This window comes from Anabas testudineus, chromosome 16, assembly GCF_900324465.2.
Source record: "Anabas testudineus chromosome 16, fAnaTes1.2, whole genome shotgun sequence".
NCBI classification, from domain to species: Eukaryota; Metazoa; Chordata; class Actinopteri; order Anabantiformes; family Anabantidae; genus Anabas; species Anabas testudineus.
The window spans coordinates 5,940,014-5,959,401 of record NC_046625.1 but is presented as its reverse complement, the minus strand read 5'-3'; the positions used below and the strand labels follow the sequence as shown (position 1 = coordinate 5,959,401).

The following is a 19,388-nucleotide window of genomic DNA, read 5'->3' as shown; positions in this document are numbered from 1 at the left end:
TAGTGGGGTATTGATCTTTTTCTACTTTTTTTACTAAAGTTTATTCAAGATGTGAATACTTCTGTGCCACTGTTTATATTATATTAGATGCTTCATGTAATACATGAACTGAATATTACTAACTAATGTATTAAACCTGAAATGTCCTAAAGCCTTTCTGTTAATCATAAGTATTTCTGTTCTACTGTCCATTCAGCAAAATGATGCACTGACCCACCTGCAGGTCTGGAGAAGAAGAAGCACTCTGTGTCCAGTCCTCTGCTGCTTTGAGGCACTGACAGCAGCAGGTTGATCTATTTAAGGTGTCTGTCCAGCTAGTGGAACGTTCTAATCCCAGAAGCTCAGCCTTAATCCAGCATCTGACTAAGCTCATACATGCATAGTGCCCCAATATTTAAAGCTTTGATAAGCCTGCATACACCTTTACAGGAACATAAAGGCATGCAACTATACATTTTTAAAGAAGCACTGTATTTCTTTATTTGTTTTTGAAAAACAGATTACATAAATTGCCAGCAGAAATAAACTGTTACAGCACAAATTTTTACAATTAAATATTCCAAAGGCAAGAAAGAAAAGGGCTCATCAGTACGACTATGCAGTAAAAAATATACAGTCAGCTGTCCCTTTTTAAAAGCAGTCCACTGATATATGAGGTGAAACACATACTGTATTAGAAACACTTGTCATAAAATGCAATGCGTACAAAAAAAGCATTAAAAAGCATTTTTTTACAGAATAAACTGTAAATAAACTGGTAATCACATGTATTTCTAGCGATCTACAGTGTAAGACATCAGAATAAACATGCACTAAAAATAAATATACACATGCTCTATACACTCAGTGGCCTCTTTATTAGGTACACCAGTACAATCTAATCCAGTTCAATACATCAGCTCTGCAATAAATTCTATGTTTACAAGATACTAACTTGAGAGTGCATTATATTAAGAGGTGTTTCTAATGTATTGTCCCCCTCATTTATGTAAATAGAGTGTCCAGAATGTGTTAGAAACACCTCCGTCTTGGATTATATTAGCTTGTGAAGGTGTACCTAATAAAGTGGCCACAGTTTGTACCTTTATACTGACAGATTTTTAGCATCTGTTCAGTTTTTTTAAACACAAGTACGTGTTTCTCTTTCATTGTCAACATACACTATCAATTTAAAACTTTCAATTTCTTTTCGTTCACTAAAAGCTGTCATGATTTCTTCCCCAGTGATTCTTACTTAGAGAAATGTATTACAGATAAAGAGGAACAAAGACATATTAAAACATCTGAGGGGTTAGACTGTATGTGAGAAACCTCTTCTCTTTTAAGAGGAACCCTGTATGCAAAACATGTGAAACCTGCTTAGAGATCCAGATGTTATTTAGGTTCACATCCTCTCACATTTTTTTGTTCATTTGACAGCTGAAGACAGCATCACACTGTTTAATTAAATTCTGAAATACAAGCGAGCTCACTTCAAATACAAGTATACAATACTAGTGAGACTGCAAATGTTTTAATTAGATTCAGCTACAAACAGTTTATAATAACTCTCTTGGAAGTTTGTTCTTTAAATCCTTTAGAAAATGTTGATTGTTTTAGCTGTAACTGGTAACAGTCCTCCCGATTCTTTCAACTATTTTGGAAGAAAGTGATTAAATGATTTACCTAAAATCATGCTTTAACATTGCATGAACACTGTGTGAACTCATACAATTAAAAACAAGAATATTCTACTGTACACAGAAGATCCTTTTATTGGTGCTTTAATGGCAACCATACATCCTACTACAATATTATCCACATTTTGCATCACAAACATCATAATCGAATAATTTCACAGTTCAATGTTTGCGACCGGTGCATTTGTACAAACTATAACAAATGACAAGTTGGTTATTTTAGTTTGTTCCGCTTCTCAACTTGGTAACAGTGAGCAGACTACTTTAAAACCCCTAATGCCTGACTTTGTGTGAACAAACAAACATGGTCTTAGTTTCAGTGTTACATAGGAAACACTTTGTGAGGATGATACAATCAGCAGATAGACGTCAATGGTTCCTATTTGTTGTACAAGTTTAATTTAGTTATCTTTTTATGTAAATGAGGACCTATAACATGCAATGTGACGTTGTCCAAAAGAGTTAACATCACTGCATGGCCTGACTTGTCTAAATGAACCTTTAAAAGTGTAACTTATTAGATTTACAGATGACTGGCCAGTAGTTATTTGGTATCAGAGGAGGGTGGGGGTCTGTGCAAGTTATTGGTTTTCAATTGGATTCCTTTAATTGAAGGCAGTTGGGTGTAAATAATGTTTGTACCATGCAGCTGTGGTTTGTAGTCTACTGGATTCTATGACCCTCTGGCTGAGTCACTGAAATCTTGTGATCAACATATTTAAGACTCCTCATTTCTAATGTAATTAAAAATAATTAAAACATACAGCAATAAGTGTAAACTTTGATAATTTACATGAATCAAATTTTATATTTTACATCCTAAAAGTTAAACTGCAGCCTGAGATTTGACATAATGTATAATTATGAAATTACTTCTCATTCGTTTTTACATATACAATTTACATAGAGGATTAGATATTGGTTGAATATGGCCTGTGTTTTTCATGTTGTGGTAATAGAAAAATAAAATAAAAAAGCAGAAAATAAAAATTAAAGACTTTCTACTGTAAAAACTGCTGTACAATGGTGACTGCTGTTTGTTTTACACTATAACAGTAGCATAACGTTTTTCCAGGGTTTTGACTTTTAATGGGTCAAGACAATCTGTGCCATGGTACAAACTGCACAAACATTACACCACCTAAGAAATTCAACAGTCAACAACTAAACTCCAGAATCCTTAAATCTCATTAACAATATCCGTCACATTTGAAGGCAGCACCACATCCTCACCTTCCCCCATCACTGGAACATAATGATTTGTCTCCTCTGCCTCCACAACCAGCACAGCTTCCACCTCAGTCAGCACCGCCTCCTCAATCAGCACCTCCTCCTGGATGCCCTCACCAGCTTGTTGCTCCTCTGTTTCTCCTCTTTTTATTTCAGCGTACTCCGTCTCTGTGGTCTCTTCTGAATTCTTCACCGTCTGTCTTTTCAATACAGAGAATTTAATGGTGGAGTAATCCACATCTGTCCTCCCTGCTGCCACATCTCCTCCTCCTTCATCAACCACCTGTCAGATACGACACAGAAATATTAGGAGTTATGTATCTAGTGATGCAACAACAGTTTTGTGCCTGAATCAACTTAACTGGCTGATTTAAAAATAAAATAACGAACTGTCAACTCCTGTTCAGTTTGTCTTTTCTACCACTAGATGTCACCAAATAGCAAAATTCAAATTTAGGTTTTAAGTAACTTATGATATGACCAGATGTGTAACCATAAATACCAGTGGGCCTCCTCGACCAGTTGCCTCAGGTACATTTCCATAAGCCCTTTGTTTTTTTCTGAAGAGAAATAAAATTAAAAGCCACAATATTAATATAAAATAAAAGTAAACAAACAAAAAAATGACGCTTAACAACGTACCTGCAGCACTTTCCTATCAAACAGCAAAATATCGTTGAAAGGATTGTTGAAAGAAGTACCCCAGTCAAAAATGCACAAATGATTTCAGTTTTTTTAATCAGACATAAAAACCTCATCATTGGGTCTGTAATCAAGAGGAACACAATGTTAATGAGACAGTATATTAAACCTAAGGCCATAAAAACACTTTACTTTACCGACAACATATACAACTATATTTACATTTAATATTTACAGGTTCCAGCATGTTTCTGTCCAAAATTCAAAGAAGATTCAGGAACACATGAACTAAAAGATGAACCATTACCTGTCTCATTTTTACTGACACACTGAACATCAGTGCTGCTGTTTTCTGTAGTCAGGGTGATTGTGCAGTTGGCTAAGTTGTTCAGCACAGTGGTAATGAGATGGTGCTCAGTGTGGTTCTCCAACAGCTGCCATTTGATGGTGGAAGGGGAAAATCCTTCACCGACACACACACACGACTGTATTCCAAGATGCTTTCTGCTGTTTGAGCTTGTTAGAGATGCTGCAAAACAGGAAAGAAGCACAGCATTAAAGAAAGTTCATCATATGTGGATGATGCAGAATACATGAAGACATCATTTTCCAACAAAATGAGTCAGCTTACAATACTTACTAGTCTGAGCTACAGTTGTATGTTTTGTTGTGTTGCTGTTTTGTGTAGCGGGATTTGTCATCACAGTAGAACCTGCTGTCTCTTCGTTTTTCTGAACTTTAAGAAAATATTTAAATTGAATTAATGATGCAAAATCATTCCCAACTATTCTAAACTGAGGCTGAGAAACACATAGATGAGTAGTCTCAATAACCAGAAAACAGACAAGTGGACAATGTGGCTGAGAGCAGTGTGCAAACCCTTAAGAAAAAATATACTGAAGCTTAATTAAATAATAATTCAATTTAGAAGTATACATGATGTATACATAAGTATGTAAGACATCACTGAATTAAAATCTCTTTCCATCAGTTGTACAGACTAAATAAAATTGTAAAATACCTAAATCTTTATACACATTAGAGACTAAGATGACAAACTGAATCCAACACACACTGAAGGATGAAGATCCAAAACCTCAACAGTGACTTAAAAGATATAAATAAAAGTAAAAAGTAAATGTAAAAAACACAGTATGTTTTACTCACAGGTCACATGAAGAGTCACGTTGTCTGTGAAGTTGGCCTTACAGGTGACATCTATACCATTGTGTTTAACTGGGAGGGTAAGGGTTAAATTTAAGTTTGAGATGTGGTTTTCATTATTTCCTGCACTTGTCCACATCCAAGTGATATTTGACTCAGATCCAGAGCAGAGACCAGGAGTGCAGATCAGTGAGAAATTGGGTCCTGCTGTCAGATCGTAAGTGGGTGAAAACACAGAAAATCAGGGTGATGTAGTTAATTAACTGAATCTAATGAGCAAACATAGAAATGACTGTTCACTTCCAATAGAACTTGTAAAGTAAATTCCAGTTATCACAAAGGACAGTAAGCACAGTGATGCAGTAATGGGGAAATATAAAGTTCTGTCAGTGTTACTGCAGTTCCTGATTGTTCTCTACAGAGGTCAACAAAGCACAAATACTACCTTGGTGTTACCATCACTACAATAAACATATTCAGTGATATGATTTAGATTTTCATACCTTTTACACTGATGGTTGTCAGATCAGACAACATGTGTATTTTTTTCCCATTGAGGATTCCATCAACTCTGAACAGATATGATCCAGAGTCTGTCTTTGTGTTACCGATAGTGATGTTGCAGTTATTCTGATTTGAGTTTGTCTTGGACTCATCAGATCTTAACATATCACTACATTTCACTTTAGGTTTAGATGTACCACATTTGTACTTTATTACACTTTGGTCAGTGCTGTTGTCTTTGACAGGAGAACACAGTATCACATCACAGGGTTCAGTGTCTGCCGCTATTCCTGCAACTGCAAATATCAACAGGGAAAAAAGAGACAGGAACATGTATGGATATTAACATCAAGATGTCAAATTACATATTATGACAGAATACTTTTACTGACAAGTTGTGAGATCACTGAAACACTGGTGAACATGTGAAAGGACACTTTTTTTTTGCAGCAGCAACATGTGACCAATACATCTGTTTCCTGATGCACAAAGCTGATGTTATATTAGACAGTCAGGTTCCTTTCTTATTACATTGCCAGTAAATTCAGCAATATTCAGCAAAATATTTACAAAATTTAGGTTTCTACATATATTTTACAGATTTTATGTCTTTATCTTATTTGGTAATTTGGACAAACTGAATATCTGTAACTGTACCAGCGTTTTCAGAGCATGAAAGGATGAGCATTCATCATAGTATACTGTAAGAATATAGAATAAATACCTGTAATCTCATAAAAATTCTTATGTTTAAACTATCTGTAGCATTCAAATTTGATCCCATTACAAGATTGTAATAAAACTGCACATCATACCTTTAACAGCGAAGAGCACAGTCACCCAGAACCAGAATTAACATTCTGATTTGACAGATGAGATGCTCCGTCTATGTCTCCACCAGGCAAACTGCTCACTTCAAATGCACCAACACAATACAAGAAGTGCAGTAAACATACAGGAAGTTCGGTTGTTGAAACTGGACCAGAAACAGCTTCACGGCGCAGATGTTAATACAGGATGTTACATGTTCACCTATTCCACATTTATGAGATTAAATTTGACTACAACTTTCCCCTGGGGTTTCCATCGGCCCCCTGACATGCAACAGTGCAACAGTTCTGAACAATAAATATCAGAAGTCTCCACCAGGGTTCTTGTCTGCCTCTGGTTCAATACTTATTCAGTCCTCTATACTGCACAAAGAGAGAAAACTGTAACAAAGCAGTGACTTCAGTTACTTACTGTGTTTCACCTGTCTTGTTTTTCTGCTCTCTTCTGTCCACAGTGACTCTTCTTCTTCTGTGTGACTCTGCTCGTAACCAACTCTTCCCCTCCTCACTTTGAAACCTCTTCCTTCTTTGTGTTAAACTGCATGAAGAACTTTGCAGCTCCTCTCTTCACATTGCCTCAATTTAATATGGGTATGATTTCATTACATGTAATTATGCTTCAATCTAGAAACATGTAACTGAAATGCTGATTAATAAACAGAAACCATTTTTGTTGCATGATTATGCACTTAATCGTGAACAAATTTAGAAAAGGGACGTTAATGACAATTGCACAAGCATTAAAACATTCTGGTTATCTTGAGAAACCAACCAACCAACCAGTGTCTTTTCTTTGTGTAGACTTGAAGATTTTGGACAAAATAGCTTCTTGTCATTTATCTTGTATAGTACAGTACATACTGTGCACAGTTTGATACAGACTTGTAATATTGGCAGCACAAGTTGCCTGGTCTATGATAGTTTTCAGGGTGTTTATGTGTAAAAACAAATAAAATGCATCTAATACTGTAAATCTGGTTTCAAATGCATAGTATCTGTGTCCGTCCTGTGTCTCTATTTGGCGTCTTAGTGTCTTTATCTATAGTGCGATATGTGTAGGTCACTGTGGTGGGTATTCATTTGTGCATTTCCTTATTTAGCACCACTGTGTGCTCAGAGTGCCTCTGATAACTTCCTATTTTCAACTTAACATTAAAATACAAGACTCTAACCACCAAGTTAAAGTTAGATTTTGTGTCGAGCTGAGAAACAGACAGACTCTAACAGTCCAAAGCACTTCACAGTTTGCCCTACATGATCATCATACAATGAGGCCACTTGACTGAACCATTTTTGGACAAAAATACATAAAAAATGCAGAGGTGTTTGTCACCCCACCTTCTCTGTGGCAAAACTTTTCATGACTACAACAACAGCTCATGCAAATTGCAAAAAATAAAACTCTGGCTGCTTTATTTTGCAGCTGCATGTATTTCTTACCATGTAGTCATGTCAAGTTTGTCTGCGTACATATATTTCTACGCAGACAAAGTATAAAAATAATCTTGAAGTGACATGTTCAATTTCACAGGTTTTTTAACAGGTTTTTATTTCCACTATTGTAATGTTTTGAACACTTAAATACAGTTTATATATAGCTTCATGAGAAGATTTGTGCAAAGCTAATTTTACCAACTTCAGCTGATGACGTTGCTGTTCTATGAACCACACAGCACACTGGCATTTACACATCAAATTGAGAAGCCATCAAAATCACACAATACACATCTGCCTGCTTCTTCGATTATTTACATCTCCTCTATATAAGAATATATCTCAGTTAGCCTCATAAACAAAAATGCCTATAACAAGCACACATCACATCCAAGCATGGATGACTGCACCTTTACAGCTTCCATTTCACACTCATGCTCAAATTTACCAATAGCTGAAGCTACAATATGCAAATTAAAGAAACACAGGAAACTCTAAATGTCTTCAGCACACCCTCTCTCTGCTGTGCTGTTTAATGAGTGTGTATCACAGATGGCTTCAACAACACTGCTTTACATAAAGATGTAGTTTGGAGCACATGTCTGATAAAAGGTTTTCCAAAAAGTTACTGTATCATTAAGTTATAAAGTTAAATCTGATGCAGTTCTTCATTAGCAGTAGAATTCAGTGCCACATCCTCACCTCCCTCCTCTACTGTTAGAATACACTGTTCTGTCTCCTTATCTTCATCTGTGATCTCTCTGTCCTGGGCATTGCCCTCCAACATGTCACCTTCCCCTCCTCCATTACACGTTGTTTCTTTCTTAATTTCAGTGTACTCTGTCTCTGTGGTTTCTCTCTTCTTTACCTCTGTGGGATTCTTTCTTTTCAACAAGGAGAAGTGAATGTCAGAGTAATATACTTCTACTTCCACGTCATCATCAGCAGGTGCTGACTGCCCAGGGTGGTCATGAGTCCAGTCATCTTCCACTTCTTGTCCAGTAGCAACCTGTGAGGTACAGTAGAGAAATGAAAAGACAACTGCAATTCAATATATGATCTGAGTACGTTTCAGCTTCAACTAAACACAAAGGTAATTTAAACTTTGAAAGCTGTGTCCACTTCACTAAATCATCTGTTCTTTGCCTCTCATGAGTTGTACTGTACAAGCATTGTGCAAGTAAAGTTTACATTGTATTACAACGCAATAAAAAATATTGTGACAATAAAACAGATAAAATCTTTTCACTACATTACATCTCTCAAACTTGAGGTAAAATAAACACTGATTTTCAGCAATAACTTATAACAAATAACAAACATATCATATAGAAATGTGATAACAGATCAGAAATATAGTGGAAATAGAAGTGGAACTACCTGAGTGGTCGATATCTCCACATACTCAGCCAAATCTTCAGAGCACTTCTGTTTTTTCCTGAAGGAAAATGTAATTTTACAAGTGTCTCAAAAAAGGGACCATATGAGAGTTTGAATATTTCCGCCTATGTAGTTTGAGAACTTTCCGACATGTATCCATTATGATATACCTCTGACAATAGTTAGCATTTATGAAAAGTGCTCGTTATTTGCAGTAAAGTGGACAAATAACACTGGTATGACATTTTATGAAAAGTCTAAACAGATATCACAGGAATCACAACAATGCAAAGATAATAAAACTGTACCTGCAGCATTTTCTTGATGAACAGATGATGGTTGCAGAAAGAAGTATCCCGAGCAAAAATGCAACAATGACGTGTAGCCACCAGTTATTTAACAAATCAATGAAGAAATCTGGAGTCAAAAGAGGAAAAGAACTGATGTTATAACTTCTGTGTGTTGTTACTGGTGATAATTTAACACTTCAGTAATGAAAGAATTGTGAACACTTACAGTACCAGGTGATCTCTTGTTTACAGTCATTTCTTATAGTGAGATTTTCTTTTGTTTCTCCATGTTCATTGCTGCTGACACACTCTATAGTTGTTCTGCTAGAAGTGGTCAGAGGAACAGTGAGGCTGCTGTTAACTGTATGTTGTGACCCAGTTGTAAAAACAGAGTATTTCATATTCAACAGCGGCCATGTGATGGTGGGTAAAGGAACCCCCCGACTGATACACACACAGGTTAGGACGTGGGATTGATTCATACATCCAGAGCCATTTAAGATCTTTGGAGAAGCTGCAAACAAACAAGGAGAATCTCAGCATTACTACTAATAAATTAAACTTCTACTGTGTTAAAATACATCGTTTTAAAGTAAACTGCAGTCTATTTACATGTCACAGTTACATCAGTGTGTTTAGTCAGAGTCTGGATTTGGTGTTTAGCTGTGCAGATGTACTGTCCAGAATGGTCAGCTTTCATATTATGGATGATAAGAAAGGCTTGTCCACCCTGTGTTAGTGGTTGACTTTCATCATTTTTATTAAAACTATCATTGAAGCCAGATTTGGTCCATGTCATAGAAGATGCAGGGAAACTATCAACACTGCAGGTTAGATTCAGGGTGTCACCCGTTTTCACAGTTGTAGCTCCACTGATATTCAGATTCTTAACATCTAACAAAAAAGAACAAACAAAAACAAAAACACTCACTTTCACATATTGACATTGAAGATTCAGATTATCTACACTGAGCTGGGAAAACAATAAAGTTAAACATTTAATGTAAATGTAATTTAACGAAATACAGAATCTACTTACAGGTCACATTCAGAGTCACTGTCTCAGTAATAGTCTTACTCCCATTGAAGTTGACCTTACAGGTGACCTCTGTGCTGTGGTGTACAGCTGATGTGTTAAAAGTCAAAGTTGAGCTGTGTCTCTGTGTGACAGCAGTCAGATTCTCAGTCCTGAATTCACTGATGTTTCCTGGGATGTGAGAGTCGTTCTCTCCTGTTTTTTTCCACGTCCAGGTGATTTCAGGAACAGATCCAGAGCAGAGACCAGGAGCAGTGCAGGTCAGTGTGGTCTGATGTCCCTCTATCAGTGGAGGAACTGTCACTGTGGGTTTCTGACTCAGAACTGTTAGAGAGTAAATGCAGAAAGAGCATTAGCAGGAATCAGTCAATGAACAATCAACCTGGATCATTATTAGGTTTAAATTTGACAAAATAATCTGTTGGTTCAAGATTTCAACTGGTTGATAAGTGCAGAACATGGCAGGAAAGTACAAAGAAGGAAGCTCTGTCACTATTGATACAGATCCTACGGGTTTCAATCGGAGAATAATTAATATTACTCTGTTTCATTAAATTATTATTTTAGCCAAATCACACAAAACAAACTCTGTAAATATTATTATTATCTATTTCCTTTATACTACAAAAGGAAAATAGTTAAAAGAAAAGTAATACAATTAATACTGTTGATCTCTATTTCATTACAGCCATAGTAAAAATCTCTCAGTTTAATATCTCAAGAATCTAAAGAGTTAAATATGTTGGTGTATGCAGCTTTAAGAACAAACATTTCCACTGTACAAACAGTATTTGTTGTGGCTGTTGATACCTGTAACAGTAATATTTGCTGTAGAAGTGAATGTGAAGCCATCTGTCTTTCCATTCCTGGTACCAACAAGTCTGAGCTGATATGATCCAGAGTCTGATTTTCTGAGGTCATTGATGATGATGCTGCAGTTTTTCTTACTCACATCAGGCTCCAACAGCGACACTCGTCCTTTAAACTCAGGCTCAATGTTTTCATTCTTATTGGAGTTAAATACTTTTTTGGTAGTGTCAGAATGATCACACCTTTGTTGTGCAGCTGAATTACATTTGTTCCAAATTAACCCTTTGACATTGAAATCAGCTTCAGTAGTGAAAGAACATGGTAAAACCACACAGAGTCCAGTCTCTGCTGTTATTTCTCCTTTAGTAAGGTTTGTACAATAGGATCCAGTTTGACAGTAGTTTTCTAATGATGAGGTCACTGTTAACAAAAAGAAGAAAAGACAAAACATTTGTTAAAAAAAGCAGAGGAATAGATTTTTATAGCATAAGGGAATACTTTTATTTTTAGATCTTCCTATGATGTTTGTATATAGTGTGTCACAGCTTATTATTTTTTATCAGATTCCCCTTTAAGTACATATTTTATTACTAAAGAAATGATAGAAATACACAATATCTGTTGCCCCCCACATATTTAGTCATTTGTCTTTAAAAACACCTCTTCCTGATTTCCCCCAACAATAAATACATCATCCTAGTTTCAGGGAATTACAACATTAAGGCTGCGTAATGTACCTTCAGCTGATTTGCTGCCTCTGACACAGAAGACTAGAGCCACCCAGATGAGAACAAACATCCTAATTCAGTGCTTGAGACGGTCGGTCTCTCCCTCCACAGGACAAACTTCTTCCTTTCAGAAGTACACAACAAGAAATGTTGAAATGATGACACCAGGAATAACAGCATGTCTCACTGTAAAGGTTTAAATACAGCATGTTGCATGTTTAACATCTCTATAGTTCCCAGTAATACATTTTACTGTCATCATCTTCATCGATCATCATCAAACTTATTAAAAAAAGTTCAGATCTATCTGATTCAACTTCTAAATCTTCCTAAATGACTATAAGGTTTAAAAAAGGCTTTATGAAATCAGCAAAGGAAAACTGAAGACATGATACAGTTCACTATTTAAAACAATAAAACAATTATTACAGTCACGTCTGTCTTGTGCTCCTGCCTTCTTCTGTCTTCTTTGTCCTCTTCTCTAAATGGTCTCTACTTCTTTTCTTCATCCTTATGTACTTCCTCCCTCAGTACAACAAGCTTCCAGGAAGTTTCTCGACACATTGCTGGTTATTATTTACTGTCTCCTCAGACTATCACAGCTAAAATCTACCAAAAGAACAATAAATAAAAGATATGCAATTTGGAAAAATGTAAGTCTGTATGTTGACTAATGAATTAATAACTGGAGATTTATAGACAAAATATCTTAAATATAACTGCATGTAGCGCAAAGTCTTTCTGAAAGTTGTCAAAAATACACTCAAGTCAGACATTTAAAAATATAGTTTGACATCACTGATTATCTCATAACTTCCTGTTTAAGGTGCTAAATTATAACTAGTCTGCTAGCTACAGTACACACGACAGAACCTCGAGACACTTCTGTGTACACACACACACCACGTGGCAGGTACTAGTACATTTTAAAATACAGGAAGTGATCTGATGAAGTGCAGCAACATCAGTTTAACAAAAAGTGTTTAAAATAACTATAAGACATATGACTGATCTAGAAATTGTAAAATATAAAATGTAATCAACAAATATATGAGCTTGTGAAAACTATGAGCTATAAATGAGCTTTTTGTTACTATGCATCCTCTACAAAGTCTTTGAAATCAAGAAGCAACTTATGAAATGAGTGTACCATTAAAGAAATTACACAGATTGTTGAAGTCTCAGTGTTTTCATGTATTTAGCTGAATTTAGCTGTGAAGTTTGTGCAAAGCAAACACTTTGAAGCACTAACACTAACACATCTCATTCAGTAATTTACCATGGAATAGATTGAACCATCCTCCCGGGCTTTATTTATCTGAAGGGACAGTTTTCATCTAAATAGTTTCTATGCAGTTTTATTTACAGCTACCGTTCTTTTTTTAGGCTGCATCTGCTTTGACAATTTTCTTGGCACCTACAACGTCTATATACCGTTACAGGGGAAGAGGCGTGGCTTAAGCTCATCTTCAATGACATAAATTCACATGTGCAGTGGATTATGAAAGTCACTTTTCTCTGCAGTCATGTCTACAAATACATCCAGTTGTGTTTAGAATTTTTTATTTTATTTTATAACAAGTCTGTTGCAGAATTCCATGGATCCAGTTTATAGACATGTACCTGTGTGAACCACCAAAGCTCAAGGTGAACTGATCTATTTCCTACAGTACCATCACCTTGGTCCAACTCAACCTGTTATTACAACACCAGACCATAATGAAATATTCATAGGTTCATAGATGCTGCTTAACATAGAATAAAAAAAGATAAAATACAACATGTTGCTAGTGCCTCTACAGAAAAAAAGAAATAAATTCAGTGAATAACGTTCTGTTTTCTCCTTCAAGTTAGGATCAACACATGGCACCTCTTCAACATCCTGCTGACTTTACACTGCTGCCACAACATATTTGATACTTTATGAGAACTAACTGTATTTTCTATTTTTAATAATTAGTCCATGATCATTGGTATTATACAGTCACACTCATCTCTTTGTACTTTAAGGAAATCAATAGCTGTTTTTTTACAATGGCTGTAAATTATTTGACAGCATATTTATGGTGATTAATAAAAGAGTAAGATGGTTGGAAACACCCATAACGCCTTAGCCCAAAGATTTTAGATATTCATATGTTTCAAGTTTCAATATGACCATTACGCCTCGACTGTGTAGCAGCTTCAGCTGCCTCTTCGTATTGAGTCCCGTCATCTTCCTCTTCATGACCTGCATCAACCTGTCAGGTACAATGCACAAATGTTTCACCAGATTCCAGCTGGACATATGTCAGACAATTCTGTACCCAACTCATATCAGCCTCATCTAAACACAAACACTTTCTACAAATCCTGTATTGTTTGTTTCCCTTGATTTGTACAAGCATTGTGTAATTAATGCTTTCACTGCATTACAGTGCAGAATACGAACATAGTGACTGAGATTCAATCTTCTCTGTTTTACATTATATCTCATACAGAGTTGAAATAAAATAATACTGATAGAACTGCATGTTCAACACAAGACTTATATTTAGCATTCAATAAATATCTAATGAGTCATAACCACGTGCAATGATATAAACAGCAGTAATATAATGTACAGACCAGTGGAACAGCTTGAGTGGTCACCATCTCCATCTTCTCAGCCAGATTTCCAGAGCTCATCTGTTTATTTCTGAATGAAAATGTGATTCACAAGTGACAAATAATTAAAATAACAAATAACACAACCAGTAATCAGCAAGTGTCATTTTTTAAAAGTCGCTTTCAAAAACAGGGTTAAAAAAAAGACACAAACAAGTTAAGTTTTTTTCAGCTTACGCAGTTGCTGAACTGTTTTCTATGATTCCAAATCAAAGAGTAGAGCTTGTTTGAAATGTCTGTGAAAATTCTCTAGACCATGGTTTTCCCAGAAAATGCTTTTCAGCTAAGTAACTGGACTTGTTTTAAGTTCTTGAAGACATTTCACCTTCAGAAGGCTTCATCAGTTCTGACTGATTTGCTGAAACAGTAGACTTATAAACCCTGTGAAGTGTTTAACCCTTTAATGGTCACCTGTGGATTGTTGTTGAACCTGGCTTTTATGGGTGTTACTGTGACCACCTGAGACCAGGTGTGAGCAGATGTAAAACTGTGTATGAGTGAATCATGTATACAATATTTACCCTTTGTCTCTCTCCACCAAACAACAACTTTACAATTGTATCGCACAGCACAGAGGAGCCAGCTCCCTAAGACCATCAAGTGCTAACAACTCAGTGACTCAACGGGGTTTTATAAGTCTGCTTTTCCAGCCAATCAGTCAGAACTATCTATATATCTATACCTATATTGACTGTGTCAATTTATTTTTTGTATGACCCTTTATGATGTCGCTGACATAGTCAGGTAATATATTCAGGGTTAGATACAGACAAACTTTTAAAACATGCACTGTGTTACTTACCAGTACAATACAATACAATACAATACAATACCAGTACAATAAAATTCAAAGTCTCTATTATTTATGGGCTTAACTGTTAATGAAAGTAATTGATAAAATGACTTAAATAACTCAAAAATGTTACGGATATATCATTAATGATAGTTAGTATTTACTGTATTTAAAGTCCTCAGGATTTTCACTGGTATGATTTTTTTTGACTGATCAGGAACAATAATAACAACAACAAATCAAAAATATTAAATCAAAAATGCAAAACAAGCATAGTAACACAAGGTTAATAAAACTGTACCTGTGCCATTCTCTTGCTAAACAGAAGATGATCCCAGAAAGAAGCATCACAATCAAAATCTTAAAAAGGTATAGGTACCATTTCATTGCATTATTTGTAGGTGTATCTGAAGTCAGAAGAAAAAATAATAGTGGTGACAGCTGATCTATTGTTCTTGGTGCTAATATAACACAAAACAAACAATTAAAAAAAGCTCTTTTCAACACTTACATGGTAAAATTATGAGGTTTTCTTTTGTTTCTCCATGTTCATTGCTGCTGACACACTCTATAGTGGTTCTGTGATAAGTGGTCAGAGGAACAGTGATGCTGCTGCTCATTCTATGGTTTGACACAGTGATACAGACAGAGTATTCAGTGAGGTTCTTCAACAGCGGCCATGTGATGGTGGGTAAAGGAACCCCCTGACTGATACACACACAGGTTAGGACTTGGGATTGATTCATACATCCAGAGCCATTTAAGATCTTTGGAGAAGCTGCAAACAAACAAGGAGAATCTCAGCATCAATCCTAATAAATTAAACTTCTACTGTGTTAAAATACATCGTTTTAAAGTGAACTGCAGTCTACTTACATGTCACAGTTACATCAGTGTGTTTAGTCAGAGTCTGGATTTGGTGTTTAGCTGTGCAGATGTACTGTCCAGAATGGTCAGCTGTCATATTATGGATGATAAGAAAGGCTTGTCCACCCTGTGTTAGTGGTTCACTTTCATCATTTTTATTAAGGCTTTCATTGAAGCCAGATTTGGTCCATGTCAGCGAAGATGCAGGGAAACTATCAACACTGCAGGTTAGATTCAGGGTGTCACCCGGTTTCACAGTTGTAGCTCCACTGATTTTCAGATTCTTAACATCTAAAACAAAAGAATAATAAAAAAACAAAAACACTCACTTTCACATATTGACATTGACGATTCAGATTATCTACACTGAGCTGGGAAAACAATAAAGTTAAACAAACATTTTCAAATAAAGAATCTACTACTTACATGTCACATTCAGAGTCACTGTCTCCTCTGTAGTCTTGATCCTTGTGAAGTTGACCTTACAGGTGACCTCTGTGCTGTGGTGTTCAGTTGATGTGTTTAAGGTCAAAGTTGAGCTGTGTCTCTGTGTGACAGCAGTCAGATTCTCACTCCTGAATTCAGTGATGTTTCCTGGGATGTGAGAGCCGTTCTCTCCTGTATTTTTCCACGTCCAGGTGATTTCAGGAACAGATCCAGAGCAGAGACCAGGAGCAGTGCAGGTCAGTGTGGTCTGATGTCCCTCTATCAGTGGAGGAACTGTCACTGTGGGTTTCTGACTCAGAACTATTAGAGAGTAAATACAGAAAGAGGATTAGCAGGAGTCAGTCAATGAACAATCATCTGGATCATTATTAGGTTCACATTTGAGAAATTAATCTATTCAAGATTTCAACTGGTCAATAAGTGCAGAACATGGCAGGAAGGTACATAGAAGGAAGCTCTGTCACTATTGATACAGATCCTACTGGTCTCAATCTGAGAATAATTAATTATTACTCTATGTTTCATTAAATTATTATTTCAGCCAAATCTATTGTGAAAAGTAAAATAGTAAACAGAAAAGTAATACAATTAATACTGTTGATCTCTATTTCATTACAGCCATAGTAAAAATCTCTCAGTTTAATATCTCAAGAATCTAAAGAGTTAAATATGTTGGTGTATGCAGCTTTAAGAACAAACATTTCCACTGTACATACAATATTTGTTGTGGCTGTTGATACCTGTAACAGTAATATTTGCTGTAGAAGTGAATGTGAAGCCATCTGTCTTTCCATTCCTGTTACCAAAAACTCTGAGCTGATATGATCCAGAGTCTGATTTTCTGAGGTCATTGATGATGATGCTGCAGTTTTTCTTACTCACATCAGGCTCCAACAACGACACTCGTCCTTTAAACTCAGGCTCAATGTTTTCATTCTTATTGGAGTTAAATACTTTTTTGGTAGTGTCAGAATGATCACACCTTTGTTGTGCAGCTGAATTACATTTGTTCCAAATTAACCCTTTGACATTGAAATCAGCTTCAGTAGTGAAAGAACATGGTAAAACCACACAGAGTCCAGTCTCTGCTGTTATTTCTCCTTTAGTAAGGTTTATACAATAGGATCCAGTTTGACAGTAGTTTTCTAATGATGAGGTCGCTGTTAATAAAAAGAAAAAAAGAGAAAACATTTGTTAAAAAAGCAGAGGAATAGATTTCTATAACGTAAGAGAATACTTTTATTTTTAGATCTTCCTATGATGTATGTATATAGTGTGTCACAGCTCATTATTTTATCAGATATCATTTATTATATATAGTAAATGAAGAAATTAGAGAAATAGAATCTAGATATATGTAGTATATGGAATCTATTGTCCCCCAAATATTTAGCAATTTGTTTTTAAAAACACCTCTCCTTGATTTCCCCCAACAATGAATAGATCATCCTAGTTTCAGGGAATTACAACATTAAGGCAGCGTACTGTACCTTCAGCTTCACCTTTGTTGCCTCTGACACAGAAGACTAGAGCCACCCAGATGACAACAAACATCCTAATTCAGTGATTGAGACGGTCGGTCCCTTCCTCCACAGGACAAACTTCTTCCTTTCAGAAGTACAACAAGAAAAGTTGAAATGATGACACCAGAAATAACAGCATGCCTCACTGTAAAAGGTTTAAATACAGCACGTTGCATGTTTAACATCTCTATAGTTCCCAGTAATACATTTTACTGTCATCTTCATCCATTATCATCAAACTTGATCATAAAAAGCTCAGATCTATCTGATCTAACCTCCAAATCTTCCTAAATATCACTATTTAAAACAATGAAACAATTATTACAGTCACGTCTGTCTTGTGCTCCTGCCTTCTGTCTTCTCTGTCCTCTTCTCCAAATGGTCTCTACTTCTCTTCTTCATCTTTATTTACTTCCTCCCTCAGTACAACAAGCTTCCAGGAAGTTTCTTGACACATTGCTGTTTATTAATTACTGTCTCCTCAGACTGTCACAGCTAAAACCTACCAAAAAATAAATAAATACAACATATGCAATTTGGAAAATGTAAAACTGTATGTTGATACCTGAAGATTTATAGACAAAATATCTCAAATATAACTGCATGCAGCTACTTGGAAAGAACGTAACAGTTTATTATGCAAAGTCTTTCTGAAGTCAGACATTTTAAAATATAGTTTGACATCACTGATTTATCTCATCACTTCCTGTTTAAGGTGCTAAATTATAACTAGTCTGTTATCATCAGCATCTACTATACACGCGACAGAACCTCTAGACTCTTCTGTATACACACACACACACACACCACATGGCCAATACTGGTCACATTTTAAAATACAGGAAGTGACTTGATGAAGTGCAGTTTAACAAAAAGTGCTTCAAAACACTACAAGACATGACTGATCAAGAAATTGTAAAATTTTAATCAATAAATATGAGCTTGTGAAAACTATTCAAGATTTAAAAAAAAAAAAAAAAAAAAAAAAAAAAAAAAAACTATCACAGAGGGAAATTGTTTTGCCTCATTACCATTGTTCTCAACACAGACAGAAAGAAAAAGAACCACAGCCAGGAAAGATCCAACACCAACATAAATACAAAACATCAATACAGAAAAACCTCAATATATACACACAGAATATGTAAAATAGACAAATGAAATTGGTTCAAAATAAATAAATCTATATCCTATGTGGATTGACAGCAAGTAAATGACAACTTCCCCCCACCCCTTACAGAGGGGGGGGAGGAATTGTACAGATTGATTGCCACAGGTAGAAAGGATCTCCTGTGGCGCTCTGTCGAGCATTTAATGTTAATAAGTCTTTGGCTGAATGTGCTCCTTTGTCCAGCCAACAAACTGCAGTGGGAGGGAGGGATTGT

General features: G+C 35.8%; 2 protein-coding genes across 3 annotated transcripts in view; both read right to left on the bottom strand.

Moving 5' to 3' along the window:
* Window positions 1-474: 474 nt before the first annotated feature.
* The window catches only part of LOC113169043, a 28,495-nt gene continuing 9,581 nt past the window's right edge, over window positions 475-19,388 (bottom strand). The window contains exons 4-8 of the mRNA XM_026370172.1: window positions 4,192-4,287; window positions 3,859-4,080; window positions 3,552-3,720; window positions 3,412-3,469; window positions 475-3,192 (exon numbers count right to left, since the gene is read on the bottom strand). Coding sequence (XP_026225957.1) covers window positions 2,860-3,192; window positions 3,412-3,469; window positions 3,552-3,720; window positions 3,859-4,080; window positions 4,192-4,287 — 878 coding nt within the window. The 3' untranslated portion in view covers window positions 475-2,859. The remainder of the gene's footprint in view (window positions 3,193-3,411; window positions 3,470-3,551; window positions 3,721-3,858; window positions 4,081-4,191; window positions 4,288-19,388) is intronic.
* Window positions 7,584-18,362, bottom strand: LOC113170140 (sialic acid-binding Ig-like lectin 14). 2 transcript variants are annotated; one of them, XM_026372073.1, is made up of 10 exons: window positions 18,329-18,362; window positions 17,971-18,088; window positions 17,221-17,640; window positions 16,460-16,780; window positions 16,043-16,324; window positions 15,848-15,944; window positions 9,380-9,570; window positions 9,172-9,280; window positions 8,864-8,921; window positions 7,584-8,492 (listed from the first exon to the last, which is right to left on the bottom strand). In XM_026372073.1, the coding sequence occupies exons 2-10, from the start codon at window positions 18,032-18,034 to the stop codon at window positions 8,133-8,135; spliced, it is 1,902 nt and encodes a 633-aa protein (XP_026227858.1). In that variant the 5' UTR covers window positions 18,035-18,088; window positions 18,329-18,362; the 3' UTR covers window positions 7,584-8,132. The 2 variants fall into 2 exon arrangements, with proteins under 2 accessions (XP_026227858.1, XP_026227859.1); XM_026372074.1 differs by lacking the exons at window positions 7,584-8,492; window positions 8,864-8,921; window positions 9,172-9,280; window positions 9,380-9,570 and adding exons at window positions 13,317-13,967; window positions 14,335-14,404; window positions 15,468-15,573 and having other exon boundaries at window positions 15,678-15,944.